Source organism: Conger conger, chromosome 7 (genome assembly GCF_963514075.1).
Source record: "Conger conger chromosome 7, fConCon1.1, whole genome shotgun sequence".
Taxonomy (NCBI): Eukaryota; Metazoa; Chordata; class Actinopteri; order Anguilliformes; family Congridae; genus Conger; species Conger conger.
In genome coordinates this window covers 10,137,906-10,158,724 of record NC_083766.1, presented here as the reverse complement: position 1 = coordinate 10,158,724, position 20,819 = coordinate 10,137,906, and the positions used below count along the sequence as shown (strand labels likewise).

General features: G+C 43.2%; 1 protein-coding gene across 4 annotated transcripts in view; it reads left to right on the top strand.

Annotated features, from left to right (window-relative positions):
• slc7a1a (solute carrier family 7 member 1a) overlaps positions 1-17,539 on the top strand; it is a 37,914-nt gene extending 20,375 nt beyond the window's left edge. For all 4 annotated transcript variants that reach the window (XM_061248197.1, XM_061248199.1, XM_061248200.1 and 1 more), the window contains exons 5-12: positions 187-320; positions 2,114-2,336; positions 5,597-5,733; positions 7,689-7,791; positions 8,066-8,265; positions 8,574-8,725; positions 12,204-12,312; positions 12,776-17,539. In XM_061248197.1, the coding sequence (XP_061104181.1) occupies positions 187-320; positions 2,114-2,336; positions 5,597-5,733; positions 7,689-7,791; positions 8,066-8,265; positions 8,574-8,725; positions 12,204-12,312; positions 12,776-12,966 (1,249 nt within the window). In that variant the 3' untranslated portion in view covers positions 12,967-17,539. The remainder of the gene's footprint in view (positions 1-186; positions 321-2,113; positions 2,337-5,596; positions 5,734-7,688; positions 7,792-8,065; positions 8,266-8,573; positions 8,726-12,203; positions 12,313-12,775) is intronic.
• The last annotated feature ends 3,280 nt before the right edge of the window (positions 17,540-20,819 follow it).

Sequence of the window (20,819 nt, the reverse complement as noted above, 5' to 3'; positions counted from 1 at the left end):
TTCTTCCTGTCTCTCTGTACTATACTGTCCAATAAAAAAAAACTGAAAAAGGCCTAAAAAATATCTTTAAAAAAATAATAATTAAACAGTAGTGATTCTGCATGAAAGGGCAAAACATGCGAGGTTTTGTGTAAAATTCGGGATGAGTAATATCCGGATGAGTAATGCGTTCTCTGCCTATGTCAGTGTGTCGGAGCCGTTGCCATCGAAGGAGAGCCTGGGCCAAGGAGGATTCATGCCCTTTGGATTCACAGGGGTCCTGTCAGGCGCAGCCACGTGCTTCTATGCCTTTGTGGGGTTCGACTGCATCGCCACCACAGGTGAGTGCGTCAGGAAGAGACCATCAACCACACACTCGCCCCTCACAGTCACACAAGGCTTTCCTGGGGGCGACATGGCTCAGGCAGTAAGAGCAGTCGTCTGGCAGTCGGAGGGTTGCCGGTTCGATCCCCCGCCCGGGCGGTGTCGAAGTGTCCCTGAGCAAGACACCTAACCCCCAAATGCTCCTGACGAGCTGGTCGGTGCCTTGCATGGCAGCCAATCGCCGTTGGTGTGTGAGTGTGTGTATGAATGGATGAATGGAGAAGCATCAATTGTACAGTGCTATGGATAAAGGCGCTATATAAAAGCCAACCATTTACCATTTACCATTACTCAAGGCTATCCCTCTGAAGGGCACACCCATGGCCCAGTGCAGAGGCCCTGCTCACTACTGGTGTCACTGGAACTAAGTTTAAGCCTGTAACTAATAACAATGCCGTTATCAGGTGATGTTTTTTGTTGCTTGCATACAAAGTGTCGGTGCGAGCCAAGCCCGTTGAAGCGCGTGAGGTTTTTTTCCTCTCTGCCCCTGTTCCCGTCCTCTAAACTTTAGTTCACGGACTCTGCTCAATACCGCGTGCCTGTTTATTATTAGTTTATTCCTTGCCTTCATAGATAATTTTCCCCTTTCCTCACAGCTGAGACACTCCCCTCTGTTCCCATCGTTGTGATTGGCCCCGAGGCGGGGGCCAGTGCTCAGGCGTGTGTCAGAGTTTATCTGGGCACGCCTTTCCCTTCGGGCTCTATCTATAGCCGCACACGGGGCCATACCCCCCCCCCCAATAACACCCACAGACTTCAGTGGCCAGTAAATCAATAGGAAAGAGAGAGGAATAGAGGTGTCAGTTCCATAGTGCTGCCGGCTCGCTCCCATAGTGCTGTCCAGCTGGCTGGAGCTCGCTACCCGTGACCTTTCCCACCCTGGTCAGCTCAGGACTACTTTACAGGCTGACACTCAAGCAATTTCGTCCTTTCTGTTGAAGATGTTTTACATGAGGAACGTATGCCCGCTGAGCTCTTAATTACGTAGACCTGTACGCCAGCTTGTTAATGCAAATATTCAATCAGACAATCACGTGGCAGCAACTAAATACACAAAAGCATGCTGACATGGTCAAGAGGTTCAGACCAAATCAGAATGGGGAAGAAATGTGATTTAAGTGACTTTGACCATGGAAAAATTGTTGGTGCCAGGCAGTCTCTAGAGCCTATAAAATAAGCGTAATAAATACCTAATAAAGTGCTCACTGAGTGCAGCTGTCACTATTGTCATTTATTTTGTTGCTTATAATTCATGGGAATCGCAAAAAGGCAATTTTCATCCCTTTATGCTACAGTGATTTACTTTCCTTTCCTAAAAATAATGCAAACATATTGCAAAATAATTGCTTTTTTTGTTAGTTTTTGTAAAATTATAGGATGATTCCTTTCCAGGCTCAAAATGTTCTCAAATGGAATTCAGCAATGGCCACCAAGGGGGAAATAAAAATTGGTCTGCTTAGGTTAGGGGTTTCACTTAAGAAAATCAACACAGAAATGATTGCTCTGTACTGTATCTCTTTTGTAAGAGGTTTTGACATGCAACATTATTTGGGAAGTGAAGAAGAATTTTTTTTGCTTCTGGTCTCACTGAAGATGGCAGTAAAGTTCATGCCCAAGCCCAAATGCTCGATAGATTACAACGTTGCCATCTGTGGTGGATGACCGCGAAACGCACTCCAGAATTTGGGAAGTGACCTTTGGCCCATCTGTACTTTGACCTCACGCTCCCTTGTTCTATTCCGTGCACTAGGGGAAGAGGTGAAGAACCCTCAGAAGGCCATTCCCATCGGGATTGTGGCGTCCCTTCTGATCTGCTTCGTGGCATATTTTGGCGTGTCGGCCGCTCTCACGATGATGATGCCCTACTACATGCTGGACAAAAACAGCCCCATTCCCGCGGCTTTCAAGTACGTAGGCTGGGAGGGGGCGACCTACGCGGTGGCTGTGGGCTCCCTGTGCGCGTTGTCCACAAGGTAAGCTGCCCTCTGCAGGTCCCCTCTGGCCTGTCATGGCTCACATGCAGGTTTGTGTTTGTGTGCAAGTCTGTTTCAGTGCTTGTGGATATGTATCTGTTATATACGGTGGGGTTCAGAAGTCTTGAGACAACATTGAAAATCTGGGGGGGGGGGGGCGTTTTATGTAATTCTGGAAAAAAACAGAAAGTTTTAGGATTAAAAAAAAATTAAAACAATTGAAAGTTGCTTCAAAGCTTTGCAATAACTACTCGAAGAGCAAGGAGTGCTGCGCAGTCCACAATCACCTGACCTCAACCCCACTGAGCATTTATGGGGGCACTTGCAGTCTGACAAAAGCCAAGCATTCCGTAATATTGCTCTTTGGAACATTGTCAAATAATGCTGGGATTACATGAATCATCGCGTTTTGCACAAATTTGCAAAGTTCAAGAAATTCTGAAATGAGTGTTCTTTTTTCAAAGATTCAACTTTTGTTCAAATTGACTCAAATTTTTGTGCTGATAATATCATTAATAAAGAAAAAGTTATTTAAATTAGTAAAGAATGCAAAATAGAAGCATTTTCACTTGCGGTCTCAGACTTTTGGACCCCACTGTATGTGGTTGCACATTTTAGACCCCTTGTTCAAAGTGTTTACTGAGAGAGGCTAGGACCTCATTCTCTTTCCCCAAATGGAAAAATATAACCTCAGAAAACACCATGTTCATTTTGTATGTCCTTCCTCAGAGAAAATGCAGTGCAAAATGTTTTTATAATGCAACATTCCTTCTCCATCCTCAGTTGTACTAATGGAAACTATCTGCATGAGGCTGGAATTCCTCTGTTACTTATCACTTCCAGATTATAATGATTAATACTCTGAGCACTGAGATCACACATTGTAGCCCCTTTCAGATCAGTGCTGAACTCTGAACTCATTATTGGGACAGAATCCATTTGTAGTGTTGCAGAAAATAAACATGCTCTGTGATTTCAGTCCTTTCTTTTTTCTCATGTTCAAGGAGAATTTTGCAATGTAGATATGACTTGCAATAAATGAACAAATATTGAAGTGTGCACAATGCTAATGTGTTTCTGCTTTAGGTACACTGCTAACATAGACCCCAGACAACGAATAGGTTATGCCTACTGAATAAAAAAAATTAAATACATTTTTTCCAACATGCTTTTATTGAGCAAATTGCACATGAACAGCTAATCAATTTAATCGAACGTCAATTTAAATAAATACTATTCACTGCATTTCAAGTAGTCTTTTCTGATATGTTTGTCTTGAATGCTAGTATCTCAATGACGATAAATATACAGTATATTGTGCAGCCCTAGTACTAATTAGCTGCAGCTATGGTGACCAGGGTTTGTTGTATACTCTCAGTGAGCACTTTATCAGGTATTTATTAGACAAATTTTTTAGAGCTATTGGTCTTCTGCTGCTGTAGCCTATGCACTTAGAGGTTTGACGCGTTGTGTGTTCAGAGATGCTCTTCTGCATACCACTGTTGTAATGTGTGGTTATTTGTGTTACGGTCACCTTCCTGTCAGCTTTGACCAGTCTGGCCCTCCTCCTCTGATCTCTCTCATTAACAACACGTTTCTGCTCGCAGAACTGTTGCTCACTGTGTGATTTTGTTTTCACACCATTCTCTGCACCCTGTAGAGACTGTTATGCGTGAAATGAACAGATCAGCAGTTTCTGAGATACCACCCTGTCTGGCCCAACAATCAGTCCATGGTCAAAGTCACTTGGATCACATTTCTTCCCCTTTTTGACATTTGGTCTGAACAATTGCTGAACATCTTCACCACGTCTCTATGCTTTTTATGCTTTTAGTTGCTGCCACATGATTGGCTGATTAAATATTCACATTAACAAGCTGGTATACAGGGCTACCTAATAAATTGCTCACTGAGTATATTGGCTATAGAACACTTGAAAAGCGGGATGTGGGGTAATTTGGCTGGTGTGTGGAATGTTTATCTCACTACTGCTGCAGGTGATTTCTTTGGTGTTCTTTGGATCTTTGCTTGGACATGAATTTATAGACTGTTGATGAGGGCTATGCAACCTTGGCCCCTGGAGGGATGATGCGCCTGTAGTCTCATTTTTTATTATAATAATAATAATAATAATAATTATTATTATTATTATTATTATTATTATAAGAGCTTTATTTGTATAGCACCTTTAGACTTCAGCTCAAAGTGCTTAACAGGAAAAATACAAACAAAAAGGCAAAAACAGAGGAAAAGCACAGCAATCATAATCAGTTATAAAGGTAAATAAAAAGGTAAAAAAAAAAAAGGAAAATAAAAAGAAAAAGAATTTAAATGAAAACATAAAAACAGGGAGAATAAAATAGAAAAAGAAAACAATGTATATTGGAATGAAAACACAAATAAAACTATTACTGCAATCACGTGATCTGCGAGTCAGTCTTGTTTGAACCAGTTTTGCTTTGACCAAATTGGTCCTCTTAAGAGCATTAGTCATTTAAGATAGTTTGATAGCAGCCATCCAGGACCAGGGTTGAGTTGCCCTGCTTTGGTCAATGTGGGATTGTGTCAACTGGGGCCTTTGTCCAACTGGTGGTGTTGAGTTCTAATCATATCTTCTGTTGGGTTTGTTTTAGGCTGTATCCGCTGTGCGTTTGATGTCACTCACCCTGTTCCCTGACCCGCATGGCATGGCCTGTTCTCTCTCTCCCTCTTGTTAGCTTGCTCGGGGCCATGTTTCCAATGCCCAGAGTCATCTGGGCCATGGCGGAAGACGGCCTACTCTTCAAATATTTGGCCAAAATCAACCCGAGAACCAAAACCCCCTTAACTGCTACTTTAACATCAGGCATTGTAGCAGGTGAGGCTAGGATTTAATAGCACTAACATGCCGGCTTTTTGGTTCCCTACAGCTTGTTCCCTCAAATGGGGTGTCAGCACGTACCTGCTTCTGGTGCTCCTGGTCGGTACCTTACCTTGCAATAGCTGTTGCGGGATTCCATTGGGCGACAATAGATGGTATTATTTATTATCATTGGAATGCATAAATGTACTGAGCAGTACAAATATGCATCACAACTGCCCACAGTCTTAGTTAGGAGAAGAGTGCACTCGGAGCTGCGGTTGAAGCTATGTCTGACCGTGCCATGGCGGTCCTGTTTTTTTTCCCCCTGAATTTCTTTTGTTTGTTTTTGTTTGTTATGAATCTGTACCCTTACCTCCCCACCACCCCACCTCCCTACCTCCCTTTACCCCTGGCATAGTCTCCTGGGCTCCATGTTCCCCCTTCCCCGAATTATCTTTGCCATGGCCAGAGACGGTCTGCTCTTCTCGTTTCTGGGGCGGTTGAGCGAGAGGAAGACGCCCATCGCCTCCACCATGGCGGCAGGGTTCATTTCTGGTAAGCTCGGGCATGTTGGATGAGCTTGCGGTAAGTGGTGCTTTGGCCAGTGACAAAGATCGGTGGCCATGTAGGGGCGAGTGGTGACTGTGGGGAGACTTTGTCCAGGCCTTGAGTGGCTTGACAAAAAAACTGCATTGCTCTTGTGATGTTACTGCTTTAGTACAAAGATAGGGATTCATGGATATTCCAGAAAAATTCAGCATTTAGCAACCAATCAATGGTGTAATTAAAAAAGAAACAATAATCATGCTTTTGTTTCTGATTGGTTTAGACATGTCACATGGAATTTATTCGTGGTAAAAAATAAATAAAGTTAAGCCTCTTATAGAAGAGTGTGGAAAAAATACCACATGGGGTATGTTTGTATCTGTTTATTGTTTGGTGTGTTTGGTGGGTTGACCTTGCATTAGCCTTACTTGTCAGGTCAACTGTCCAGGTATAAAACAGGATCTAGCATATGTAGTTGTGCAATCATGCATTATTATGCTCCCTGTTAACACTGATGTGAAATGTTAGTGCCTAACATTAGATACAGGCCATGCCTTAGCGCTTTTGCTGACGAGTGGAAAAATCATTTGATATGAAGTCAGAATATACAGTTGTTCTCCATTGCATTGTTAGAAACAATAGTGCAGGCTTTCAGAATAGGTGATACAAATAACAAAACTGTGTTTCAGTTTGCGTAACAGCAAATTCATTATGAAAATGTATTCCATACCATTAACAAAATCACATACAGTCTAAAAAGAAAATGGTATCTCAAAACCTCACTAAACACAGCAAAAAAGTAAAACAACTCTCTTTCTCAGAACAGGACATCAAATCATTGCATTTAGTCTTGATAGAAAAACTAAATAAATTAACAAAATGTTTTAGGCTGTCTACAGTTCATACAGTGTATGTTTTCATCCACACAGTCCTGTAGTGTACCATATTATTTCAGACAGTACAGTTCATTCCTGTGCTATGCATTCTACTGTGCATTCTTTCACTATGGCACTGTTTCATTCAAATGGTACCTTGTAGACCTGCTTCATGGTGACCACTTTCCTCTTCAAAACTTGGTCAATACTGGCCAAACTGAAAGTGGTGATATTTTTAAAAACAAAATTCGATTTTATCTTTTACGTCTTTCAGGCAGAGGGCATTGTTTTTAAGGAACATATTTACAAAAGCAGTCTCCTGTTCAGCTGCAACGTTTGCTTGTCTGTCACTAGTATTATGGTCTTTTCTGAACCTTACATTATAGTGTGCAGTAAAATATTTTTTTATGATAGTAGTATGTACCTCAAATGTAATGTGAAAGCTGTATGTACAGCATTTGATGTATGTTGGATGGATATACTGTAATTTGTTTAATTGCTCTGTGACCAACATGTGGACCATGTTCTTGTTTTTGCAGTTTGCATTTTGTTTTGATGTTGGGTGACCTGTTAGGCTTGTCCATGTTTATGTCTGCTCTATAGGTGTGTCTAGCATCTGGCTCAAACATTTTGTATTGCAGCTGGATTCCTGCCTGACGTAAAATCCAGCTATGTCCAGCTGTTTCAAAACATAGCTTGAGCTAATCAAACCATGTTAACCATGGGGCTGGTCTGAATTAGTCAACCAGCTACCAGCTTTTTTCAGCACGGCTTTCCCCTGTTGGTGGGCCATGTTTAATCAGTTGAATGTATGGCATATTGAGTTTGTGATTTAACTGAGTTTTGATTGATTGATTTTTAATTGTCATTTTAACTGTAATTTAAATGACAGGCTAGAGTAATGCGGCTTCAGAGGACTACTAAAAACTGATTTAATAAAACTGCCTCATGAATGGCGCCCTATAGGGGGGAAATCAAATCATAACAGTATTATTTTGCAGTGGAAAAATGCGGAACATCAACAATCTTTAATGTTTCTTGTTTCACGTCAAGCCAGCATGTGCGTAACCAGATGTTTCCTTCTCACAGCGGTCATGGCCTTCCTCTTTGACCTCAAGGACCTGGTTGACCTCATGTCTATCGGTACTCTGTTGGCCTACACTCTGGTGGCAGCCTGTGTCCTTGTTCTCAGGTATGTCCCATTGTACCGTACGTGATGTACCATACACACTGTACCATACCCGACCTGGGCCAAATACGTCATTGTTTCGTCATTGTGCTTGATTGATCTTGCCAGAAGCAATTTTGACAATCAAGAGGACCAGAAAGAGTGGTTTGCACTTTTTCACAGGAGTATTTCAAAGGTTCAACTGCACCATCATACAAGCTCAGTAACGCATAGAAAAGTACGTATTTCACCCAGGTCTCTACCATCCATACATGGTTTTGATCTCCTTGTCGCGCAGGTACCAACCAGAGCAGCCGAACCAGGCGTACCAGATGGCTAACACGCAGGAGGACATAGAGCTGAGCGAGTCCATCGGTGCGTCCAGCACCAGCATGCTCGGCGAGGAACGCTTCAGTGCCAAGACCCTGCTCTTCCCGGAGAACGTCGAGCCTACCAGTCTGTCTGGCTTCTCTGTCAACATCTGCGCCAGCGTGCTCGGTATACAATGCAGCCGACCCCCCTGCGCAAAACACACACACACACACATACACACTCACACCGTATTTTCTGTATATTCCGCCGTTTATCAGAGTTTCCCCTCCACCCCTCTTGTTAAAACCAGACAAACCAGTAGCATATTGGAAATGGTTTTCATCCCCTGTGCTGATTCTACACATTCAGGACCCCAGAAGGTGGGAATTGGTCAGTGGGTGAATAGTATAACTTATTTTTCACTTTGCTCTCTCTCAATCTCCCTCTCTTTCTCTCCCTCCCTCCCTCTGTCTCTCTCTCTCTCTCTCTCTCAGGATTATTGATTCTGGCCTTCTGCATATTGGCAGTTCAGGGCGGGGTGATGCCGTGGAACGTGGCAGTGCTCAGCATTCTGGCAACAGCGTGCCTGTGTCTAACCCTTATTATTTGGAGGCAACCTGAAAGCAAGACCAAATTGTCCTTCAAGGTGTGTATTTTAAAGACACACACTTCTCACTTCATAGCTAGTATACAAACCTACAGCCCCAAACCAAAGCTGATGACCCATAAAAGAAAAATGCTGCAGATGTTCAGTAGAACGTCAGAGATCCGTACCTTAGAAAAACAAAACGTTTGGTCAACCCGAACAGGGTATGGATAGAGGCTTTTGCAGTTGTATCATCTCATCTAGAGTTGCCTACAAGGAAAGTCCAGAACAAAATTTTTTGCTGGATGAAAGCAAGAATCAGGCAAATAATTTAAAATCTAGCAAAGATTGTGTCACACTGATGGCCACAACCAATGCAAGTGTATTTTTGTATTTTGCTCACCATTGATTTTTCATCCACAAGAGTGCGAAAACATTGTTGCTTCACCAACGTCACAATGCAGATTTGGCTCTTTTTAAAAAAAATCCATCCATCCATCCGTCCATTATCTGAACCCACTTATCCCGATCAGGGTCGCAGGGGGGCTGGAGCCTATCCCAGCATACATTGGGCGAAAGGCAGGAATACACCCTGGACAGGTCGCCAGTCCATCGCAGGGCACACGCACCATTCACTCACACACTCATGCCTACGGGCAATTTAGACTCTCCAATCGGCCTAACCTGCATGTCTTTGGACTGTGGGAGGAAACCAGAGTACCCGGAGGAAACCCACGCAGACACGGGGAGAACATGCAAACTCCGCACAGAGAGGCCCCGGCCGACAGGGATTCGAACCCAGGACCTCCTTGCTGTGAGGCGGCAGTGCTACCCACTGCACCATCCTCTTTATTTGACAGTTACTGTTTGACCGGGGTGACATTGGCTCAGGCGGTAAGAGCAGTTGTCTGGCAATCCGAGGGTCGCCGGTTCCATCCCCCGCCCAGGCTGTGTATTTCAGCGTCACTTTCAAAGATCCGAAAATATCAATGTTCCAAACGACCTTCATTCCAGTTCTCTGAGGTTCTACTGTACTTCAATACGACTGTCATTAGTTATTTTCTGTTTGTGTTTAAATTCTGCCGTGCTGGGGTCAGCATGACAGAATGGTGTAGTATTTGGACAGTGACTCATTTTCTTGTTGTTTTTGCTCTGTACTTCAATCACATCAATATGTGGTTAAAGTGCAGACTTTCAGCTGTAATTTGTTTTCCCATATATATTGGGGGAATTGTGTAGGAATTACTCCCCTTTTTATACATAGTCCTCACAATTTTATGGGACCAAAAGTAATTGCACAATTGGCTGCATAAAAATGTTTCTTGAACAGGTGTGTTAAGAAACATGCATAAAAGTCAAAGCAAAAGGTCTCGGAGTGCAAGCTGCATCTGGATCTGCAGTGCCATCTACTAAATCAACTGTTTGATGAGGTATCAAGAATGCACTGGTGAGCTCAGCAATGGCAAACAACCTGGTAGACCATGGAAGACCAGTGTAGTGACAGCTGAGGAACACTCTGCAGGATGTAGGTGTAGATGTCTCAAAGATGACTATCAACAGAAGATTACACCAGCATAACCTCAGAGGGTTCTTCGCAAGATGCAGACACCTGACAAGCCTCAAGAATGGAATGGCCAGGTTTCAGTCAGCAAACACGTACATTGTAGAGTTCTGGAACAAAGTGTGATGGACAGATGAGGTGGAGATCAACCTGTACCAGAGTGATGGAAAAATGTGGCTTAAAAAAAGGAAGAGCCCCCCCCCCCCCCCCCCCGCATTTGTGAAATATGGTGGATGTAATGTTATCGCTGCCCCTGGAACCGGCTCACGTGTGTTCATTGATAATATCACTGCTAGCAGCACAGAGTGATTGTCAAAGTATACAGAAACATCTTGTCTGCTTGTCTGCATCAAAACTGATTAGACAAAGCTTCATCGTGCCGCAGGACAACATTCCAAACATACTGCCAAAGCAACCAAGGATATTTTTCGGGCCAAAAAGTGGAATGTCAGAGCATCTACAGGGAAGATACCGAGCATTGGGTGATGTCTATGGGTCGTAGACTTCAGGCAGTCATTGATTACAAAGGATTTGTAAAGGGCCGCGGTGGCACAGACTTGCGGTTGCAGTTCGCTGCAGTTGCACACCAGGGACCGGGGTTCGATTCTCGGTCCTGCCAAAAGCCAAGTTTGGCTGGCTCGTGTGGAGCAGCATAATTGACTCACTGCTCCAGGGGGAGGGACTTGGCAGGGTTAGTAGATCGCCGCACAATAAAAAAATAAAAAAATAAAAAGCACCTCGGGCGCCTCGGAATCATGGTTACCAGCATGTGGCGAGACGGCTTGAAGAAGGCGTGTTGCTCTTGTAGGGCCGCCGAGGGACGGGGTGTGGGCGGTGTATCTAATACTGGCCCTAATTGAATTAGACGGGGTACAATTGGCTGCCAAATTGGGAGAAAAAAGGGAAAAACAAAAAAAACAAACGATTTTTAACAAACTATTGAATAAGATGACTGTATGTGTGTCACTGTCCAAATACTTACAGACTGCATTGTATGTTAGTAGTAGTAAGTGAGTATATTTGATTTATAAAGCACATTTTAAACAACAATATATGCATATGAAATATATGCATTCATATATGCAGTCCATAAGTGTTTAGACAGTGGACTCCAGCACATTGGACCTGAAATGAAACATTGAATATGAGGCCAAAGGCAGACTGTCAGGTTTAATTTGAAGGTATTCACATCCATGTGTTGGAATTACATCCTTTTTATGTCCCCCTTTTAAGGGGACCAAAAGCTGAGACAGTTATCAGTTAATGAAGTTCAATCGCTTCATTAAATGGTTGGCATTTAATGAATTTAATGAATCAACTTCATTAGTGCAGGCTTAAGAAAGCTTTAGGTACTGTGTCTAGTCTTGATTCTAGGCCTTTGATCTTTTTTTTTTTCAGAATCTGTTATTAGCATTTGTCAACATGAGGACCAGTTTGCTGTTCCTAGGCTGAGTGGTGATTCATGAATGTAAACAGGAGCATTTGCTTAGTGGTGCTTGAACATAGACACTGCTCCAATTTTACTCCCTCTGGCTAACCTACCCAACCCATTTAATTGTTTACTCTGCTAGATCTCTCGTTTACATTCCTGTTACCATTCATTCTATCTTAACTATTTCAGCGGGTCAGCCAGCAGAGGATGGGCTCCCCCTCTATAGCCAGGGTCCGACCAAGATTTCTTCCCGTTGGGGAATTTTATCCCACTAAGATTTGAGTGTTTTTCTTCCCACTGGAAGGCTTTTCTTACCTCAATTGCTTGCTTTCAAGGGTTTAGGACTGTTTTTTTTGTCTAATTTAGTTTTGTATTTTCACTCTAAGGTGTATTTTTGACAGTGTCCCTAAAATGCACTGAACTGAATTGAACTGAATTAATCACACGTAGCATCTAGAAGCATGAGAGTAAATGGAGCAGCACACAAGCTCTACAGACGAAGGGTTAACATCTATCCGATGTCCCCCCTCCCTCTTTTCCGGCAGGTACCCCTTCTGCCCTTTCTCCCAGTGATCAGCATGTTCGTCAACGTGTACCTGATGATGCAGCTGGACCGGGGCACCTGGGTCAGATTTGCTGTCTGGATGACCATAGGTAAACCACACTATTCACGCAACCTTGTTTTCCACAGTGGTGTTTGGCTCAACCCGAGAGTTAGTAGAATGCCAGGAAAATTAACGTATGAATACCAAAGGTTGTTGAGAGTGGAAACCTGCTCATTGTGGTCCAGTCACAGGATAGCCAGGCGTGCAGCATATGCACAGTGTCGCTCATAGTCGACAGCATTGTTGTGAAGTCATCCCTGCTGTAAAATCCAGCTTTGCTGGCTTGAAAATTTAACTAATCAAGCTGGTCATGTCATAAGCTGGTCTAGCTGGCAGCTGGTCTGAACTGGTCAACCAGCTAAACCATGTCGAGCTGGGAGCTGATCTGAACTGGTCAACCAGCTACCAGCTGTTTCAAAACCTAGCTTGAGCCGTTTCGTTCAGCAGGGATCATCACTAAGCACAAAATAGTGAAGGTTTTCTCATGTATTCGTCTTGTGTTCTCTCCCCAGGGTTTTTTATATACTTTGTTTATGGCATCCGACACAGTACAGAGGCCGCACTGGCACGCTCCAGCACTGAGGCCGACCTCATTGGGTACAAGCCAGCCTGCACACTCAATGGGGACCCCATTGCCCCCGAAAAAGAGGCCTTTATCTGCAACGGGCTTGATGCCGCAGAAGAGGAAGATGGAGATCTCTAAGGATCCGGGGGTTTGCTACTGTCACTGCCATCCGCTCGACAAGCTTTGTTTCAAGTGTGCCGCGATGCTTGCAGCATAGGCCTGGCATTTTTATTTTTAATATTTATAGAAAAATCTGTCTTGCAAATGGAAGGGAACCCGTTGTTTTGCCCATCACAGCTGCTCACGTAAATACAGAGATGGGAAGGGTCTATTCTCCAGGCGCTTGTGGCTACTAAATCGCTTTGCTACAGCATCCTGACGGCTGTTGTTGGTGTAGCTTCTTGTTTGTTTTATTTTCAGTTGCCAAGAAACCAAAAATTAAAACAGTACTTTAATCTATTGGGTAGGGGAGGTGGGGATGGCCATTTTAAAGCTGCAGATTTGGCCAATTTTTTGGTCTGATCTGGAGGTCAGCTGCTTTGAACAGAACACTCAGCGTGAAGTGTAATGGCTGTTCCTATCCATTGATTTTATGATATGCTTTCGTTTGGAAGCTTTGAGCATGGCCCAGTTATCTGTTCAGTGGATTACATACCTCTTTTTGGGGTAGGGTTAGGGGATGGGTAAGGTGGTGGCCTCTTTTTCCAGTGATCCTGAAAAGCTGCAAAACTTACAGCTTACCATAAGTGTATGGGTAAAATGACCCTTTAGCAACTTTGCTTCTTCGCTCTAGCGAGGAATAAAAGCAAAATATATTTTAAAAAATGCAAGAAATCAATGGATGAAATCTCTGTCTGTATGGTGGCTGATTTAAGTGCTGTAACAAACCGAGACATTCACAAGTAGACAGGGTAGGTGCATTGACCTATGAATGGAACTGAATAGTACATTTGTGAGTTTTCATAAGTTTATAATCTTTGGAGACTCCCCCTAGCCCAACATAGGTGGTACACACATGCCCCCCACATATCAAATAATATATTTTTCTACAAATTAATATCCTACAGATTTAATAAAGTAAATATTTGAAAGTTTTTCATAGTCACCTGTCACCATCTTCATGAAGATGAGGGCATATATTAGTACAATAGTTTTATACTAATAAAAAAAGTTTTAACAGAACTGAGATAACTTTCTGGGACTAAAAACCTTTACCAACCCATCTTAAAAAATGTTGAAAGAGTAACCCAGAAACCTGTTCTTCCTATTTTTGTACAATAATATTCCAATTAGCGCCACCTGGTGATATTGCCCAAAGAGAGCCCCTGATCTCAGGGAGCTACTGAGATGATACATATTGAGAACAGTGCTGGATTCTGTCACTCAGTAAAGCCACACCAGTAGATGTCGACTTCTTGGTTTGTGTTTCTTTGTTGCTCTTTTTGCAAATTATAATTTTTAGTTTTTTTGAATCCCTTCTTTCTCCAAATGTGGAATGCAGAGTTATAGTCCTAAACTGAGCTCCTTATTACAACCTCCTCTTCTTCTCTCCAAAATGCAGTGTCAACCACTGCCTCTCCTCGTTCTTCAGTCCAGTTGAGTTACATGTGTTGTTCGTGCAAGGGGTCACTGGGGCACGAGACACAAGACATGACCTAGAATCTGTTTGTCGTGTAGCGATTGTGGTTCGAGCAGGTGTAGTACTATATATTTTCCACGTTGTTGTAGAGGTTATTGTGGACTTGATCTTTAGGTGGTTGAAAATCAAGGTCATTTACATCCCGAACAAAGGTTTTTCTATTAAATCTTCAGTGTCATGCTAACAGTAGAAAAAGCCTGGAGAGTGGAGGTAGCCGTAGCTTGTAAAATAAATAAAAAACATGAATTAATTATTTGTGTATAAATATACCTTGCTCTATGCACAAGACATTTTCTGTACATAAAATTTTGTTTATATTTTCTTGTGGTAAATTATTTGTAAATTGCAAACATGCATTTTTATTTTAAAAAAAAGCAGTTGTTTGCTAAATGTCTTGAGACTGTCAGTGCTGGTGAATGGTCTGTGTAGAGCAAAGGTGTCAGAATCCAGTCCTGGAGGGCCACAGTGCCTGCTGGCTTTTGATGTATTTCAGTACTTCATTCAAGCCATTGACTGGCTAGAGTCCACGTACCTTTTTCTCAAGGTTGCAAAATGAAAGGAAATCATAAAAACCTGGAGACACTGACCCTCCAGGACTGGAATTTGACACCACCTATGTGTATGATTAAAAATGTAAGTAACCTGATTCTTGACTTGGTACTTGGTCATGTACTGAATGTTACATGTAAAAATATTTTGTCTGTTTGTGAGAGTATTGTCTAAAATAGCTGCATTTCTTACACAAACCTGGGATGCACCAGATCCCTGAAGGCTAGAACCTTCATCATTTTGCACTAGTGTAAGATAACCTTGACGTGTGACATATGCACCCATGCAATGTGAGCAATATCTCATTTGCAGGAAGGTTAGGATTGTACCCCTGTACGACTCGCTGCGGTACCTTTACTTTCACATGTGCCTTGAATACACATATTAAAATTAGGCCTTTTTTCAAAGAAGAAATGTGAGCCCTGCTTTTGCTCTTGAAATATGGTACACCTGCCCAAGCTTTTAGACACACTGTAAGTGCATTGGCAGCACAAATGGCAGTGTAGCTGACTGTGACACGAGTGTCTCATTCTGTTTGGCAGGTATTTTTTTACTCTTTGATGGAAACAGCAATATTTAACAAGTTATGCGCCAAAGGAAAATATATCATATCACTTGTATTTTTTCAGAATCCATAAAAGCAACCTTGTTTGGAGTGACTTTGGATGTAATATGGCCCCACTAGCTCATGTAAGTGATTTGTATGTGGCCCTGATGCAACTAACTCAGATTGAGGGTCATGTATGATGTAGAATAATGCTTGAGTGCAAAGAAAGTTCTGTGTGTCCCTATATGTGTCATATCTGGAGAATTGGAACTGAATCAGAATGTATTTTTGCCTCTAATGCAATGAATCAAAAGGCTAAACATGACAGTGTAAAGTGTATGTAATGTACATCAGTTTGAGTTTTACTCTGTTTTTGGACCATTTCTAATGTCATATTTTGGTGTCTTTGTATTTGTACATAATGCTAACACTTTACATTGGAGCACTGTGTGTGAGTGTGTGTGTGTGTATTTACACTCAGTGATCACTTTGTTGTGTAGACCTGTATACTAGCTTGTTAATGCAAATACTTAATTAGCCAATCATGTGGCAGCAACTAAATACATAAAAGCATGCTAACAAGAGGTTCAGCTGATTTTCAGACTAAATGTCAGAATGGGGAGGAAATGTGATCTAAGTGACATTTGACCGTGGATTGATTGTTTGTGCCAGACCGGGTGGTTTGAGTATCTCAGAAACTGCTAATCTCTTGGGATTTTCACGCAGAACAGTCTCTATAGGGAATGTCTTCAGAGAATGGTGAAAAAAACTAAAAATATCCAGTGAGTAGCAGTTCTGGAGGGTGAAATGCGTTGTTAATGAGTGTGGGGAGAGGAGAAGGGCCAGACACAAAGCTGACAGGAAGGTGACAGTAACGCAAATAACCACAGATTACAACAGTGGTATGCAAAAGAGCATCTCTGAACACACAAGGTGTCAAACCTCTTAGTGAATAGGCTACAGCAGCAGAAGATGTAATAGGCCTTACTAATGTCTAATACTATGAGAAAATACTTTAGAAAAGTGCTCACTGAGTGTATATGCAGTCTGTAAGTATTTGAATATTTCTGTTTTTGGCTCTGTACTCTAGCATATTGAACTTGACGTTAAACAATGAATATGATATTAGGTGGCATGGATGGTGCAGTGGGTACTGGCGGACTGGCGACCTGTCCAGGGTGTATTCTTGCCTTTCGCCCAATGTATGCTGGGATAGGCTCCAGCCCCCCTGTGACCCTGTTCAGGATAAGCGGGTTAGGATAATGAATGAATGAATTAATTAATTAATTAATATGATATTAAAGTGCAAGCTGTCACCTTTAATTTGAGGGTATTTACATCCATGTCAGGTGATCTGTTATACATCCTTTTTATGCATAGTCCTCCCATTTTAGGGGACCATTTAAGTGGCTTCTCAGCTGTCAACTCTGATTAGTCAGATGTATTCTTTAGTGCAGGTATAGTATAAGAAAGCTTTCAGTATGTAGTCTTGATTCTAGGCTTTCGATTGCATTTGGAGTCTGTTATTGGTATTTGTTAACCAGAGAACGAGCCATTATGAGCCTGAGAAATAATAAGCAAAAACTGTCGGAGACATAGGCCAAACAATAGACTTGCCAAAATAAATTGTTAACCTCATATTCATTGTTTCATTTAATATCCATTGTGCTGGAGTACAGAGCCAAAAGTACAGAAATTGTACAACTGTCCCAATACTTATGGATTGCACTATATATTTACACGCACAATACATGAATTAACCAAATGACAATATACCTATAGGTTTATGTATACACCCTTTTTATCATTGAAAAATTTAAAGAATTACATATTGTTACTAGTTTATACTGTATAGCCTATAAAGCATTAATATATGGAGCAAAATATCACTCTGAAGTGTTCTTATTTCTCTGTAAATATCAGAAAAGTGTTACTTACATGTAATTGGTGCTGTAAATAAACAATTATTTCCATGATTTCTGATTTCAGTTATTTTTTTGTATGCGCAAATGTACAGACTCTTCTACTCTGATGCTTGAGGAAAACCGTAAGGTAAGCAGTCAATACACAGAACAATACAAAAAGCTGGAGAGTATGGTCGTGACACACAACAATCTAGCAAAGAAACAGGGAAACCGGGTGGGTATAAATACACAGAAAAATTAACGGAAATGACAAACAGGTGCGAGTGCAGGGAAACGGGTAATGAGACGCTGAGTGAAAAACAACGGAAAGCGAACAAGGACAAGAAACACGAAACCAAGGCAGGAAACAGAAATCACTTGGACATGGGAGCACAGAGTGTGACAGAACCCCCCCATCTCTACGGGCGACCCCTGGCTCCTTAGAATCCTGGTTGGGGTGCTCAAGGAAAAAGTCTCGGATGACGGAGGGGTCCAGGATATGACGCTCAGGGATCTCTGAATGTTCTTTGGGACCATAACCCTCCCATTCAACCAAAAACTTATGACCTCATCTTCGTGCAGGCGGACAGCAGAGGGACTGACAACCTTGTTGATGGAGTAGGGACCAATGTACTGTGGAGACAGCTTGCGGCAGACAGTGCGAAGGGGAATGTCCCGGGAGGACAACCAAGCCTGCTGTCCCACAGCATAATGAGGTGCGGGGCATTGACGGCGGTAGGGAAATATCTTCATTTCAGTCAAATGATGCAGTAGAATGATACGAGATCTGATCTTCCGTGAAGTCTGTGACGTGTCCGAAAGATCACCACAAGCACGAAGGCGAGGCACAAGACAATCTGGCAATGAACAAAGAAACAGACAGGCTTATATTCACAGGTCACAAGACAATGAGGACCAGGTGAGGGCAATGAAATATGAGGAAACACATCAGGTGCGGGGAGTGTGGTCAGGAACAGGGCAAACTGAAACATGAAACAGAACACAGAACCAGGATGGGGAGATCCCGGGATGATAGCCAGACCCTTTACCCAGGCCGCAATAGAGGAGCAGGACAGTGAGGTCGGTTAGCCTGCTGCTGGTGTCTAGCAGCAGCTCGTATATGTGCCTGTCGTGCCCTCTTTCAGGTATAACATCTGCAACCAAAGTGGGACCCCCACCTCTCCTTTGGAATCTGGGAACAGTTGTAATTTAAATCCAAACTGACATTTGAAGGGGGACATCCCAGAGGAGGAACTCACCATGGGGTTGTGAGCATATTCCGGCATGGCACCACAACATGGCCTCCAGGTCCTGGTTAACCCCTCAGTCTGCCCATTGGTCTGGGGATGGAAGCCAGAAGATAGGCTTGCCAAAGCGCCAATCAGAGATCAGAAGACCTTCCAAAATCTGAGGGCCCAGATCAGATACAATGTTGACTGGTAACCTGTATATCCAGAAGATGTGCTGACCTTGAGTGGGAGGGGATAGAAAGAGGCTGCGCGAAACCTTCTGGTGGTTGTATTGAGGACTTGTTATGGGCACATGTAGTGCATGCATTAACAAAGTTCTGAGTGTCTGTTCCCAATGACTGCCACCAGAGACGCTTGTTCAGAAACTCCACGGCATGCCCTGCACTCGGGTGGCCTGTCAACTTGGCGGAATTGGCCCATTGGAGAACACGAGGGTGAACAGAAGTGGAGTCTATTACAGGGACCCCCCCTCCTGGATCGGGCTCCGTACTTTGAGCCTTCCTAACTACAGTCCCAATTCCCCAGGTGACTGCCACACAAGGATGAGGGAGCTTGGAAGGATGGGCTAAGAGTCGACCTCCTTGAGCTGAGAACATCCTGAAGAGGGCATCTGACTTCCCATTTTTAGTACCTGGGTGGTACGAGATGGAGAAGTCAAACTGGTTAAAAAATAAAGCCACCCTGGCCTGGCGAGAGTTCAGTTGCTCTTGTTATCAGTAAGTGATGCCACTCCTCCAGTGCTAGTTTGACAGCTAGCGACTGCTGATTGGCAATGTTGTAGTTTCCCTCCACCGGACTGAGGCGACAAGAGAAGACACGTGGATGCCTTGCGGATTCGCTGAGATAGAACCGCTCCTGCTCCAGCTTCGGAAGCGTCTACCGCAATGATGAAGGGGATGGAGAGCCGGGGCTGAGCAAGCACAGGTGCCGTGGTGAAGCCTCGCTTAGGCTCCCTAAAGGCAGAATCTGCCTCAGGAGTCCAGATCAAGCAGGAGTTAGAGCTGTGGGTGAGATTGGTTAGGGGGTCTGCAATAGTACTGAACAGTCTGATAAACCTCCTGTAAAAATGATCAAAGCACAGAAAGAATTGCACTTCCTGAACTGATGTGGGTTGGAGCCACTCAGTAACAGCCTGCACCTTACTAGGGTCCATGTGCAGAATGCGCTTAGCAACACTGAATCCTTTCTCTGGTTTAACTAACAATTTATGATCCAAGAGCCTCTGGAACATATTTGTTTATTATACTTATATACTTGTTTTGTTTGCCCCGCCTCTAAAACCTCTTTGATGTAGTCCTTCATGGCCTTATTTTCAGGAGCAGACTCCTCAAAACGTCAATGGGATGGTGAGGGAAGAAGACCTGAGGCTCGCTGTTTGCTGAATACTCAGCAAAGATCCCAATATTCAGATGGTACCTCTGATAGGTTCAACTCCTCCTCGCCCTCCACTGACTGCTGAGACTCGGAGCTTGAGGGGCTACAAGGCAAAGTCAAACTAGTTAGACAGTTTTTAAAATAAGTAATTCCCCACTCAATGACCCTATCAGTAGTCCAGTCAATGTGAGGGTTGTGATCTCGGAGCCAAGGGTGGCTCAGCACCAGCAGGAGTTCAGGTGAATCCACCAGCAGGAGTTGAATAGCATGAATCCCCAATCTGCAACTGATCAGGGAGGGTTATATCAGTTACGCTACCTGGACCCTGTGTTTTCTGTTAAGGACAGTAAATCACAGGGGTTCAGTGTGAGGCATTACAAGGATACCCCTACTAGCTGCCAACCTCCTCTCTAGACAATGTCCCTCAGAGTCAATAAAGGTGTTAACAGTTAGATGATAAGTAGACCAACAAATAATAGCAGGCAACAGAGTGTGAGAGCAAAAGATGTTTGGAGATGTGCTCTGACCTGTCAGTAATCGCCTTCTCACTGATGGGCCCTCTCTTTTCCCGACAGTTTGTGGCATGAGCCTCTGAAATAGTCAAGGAGACCGCAATAAATTCAGCGCCACTCCCTCAGAGATGGCACTCCCATTCTACACCCCACCCCCCTTCCAGCCCTAACTGCACTGAATGACACACTTGGGACAGGTGGCCAGACCAGGATTTC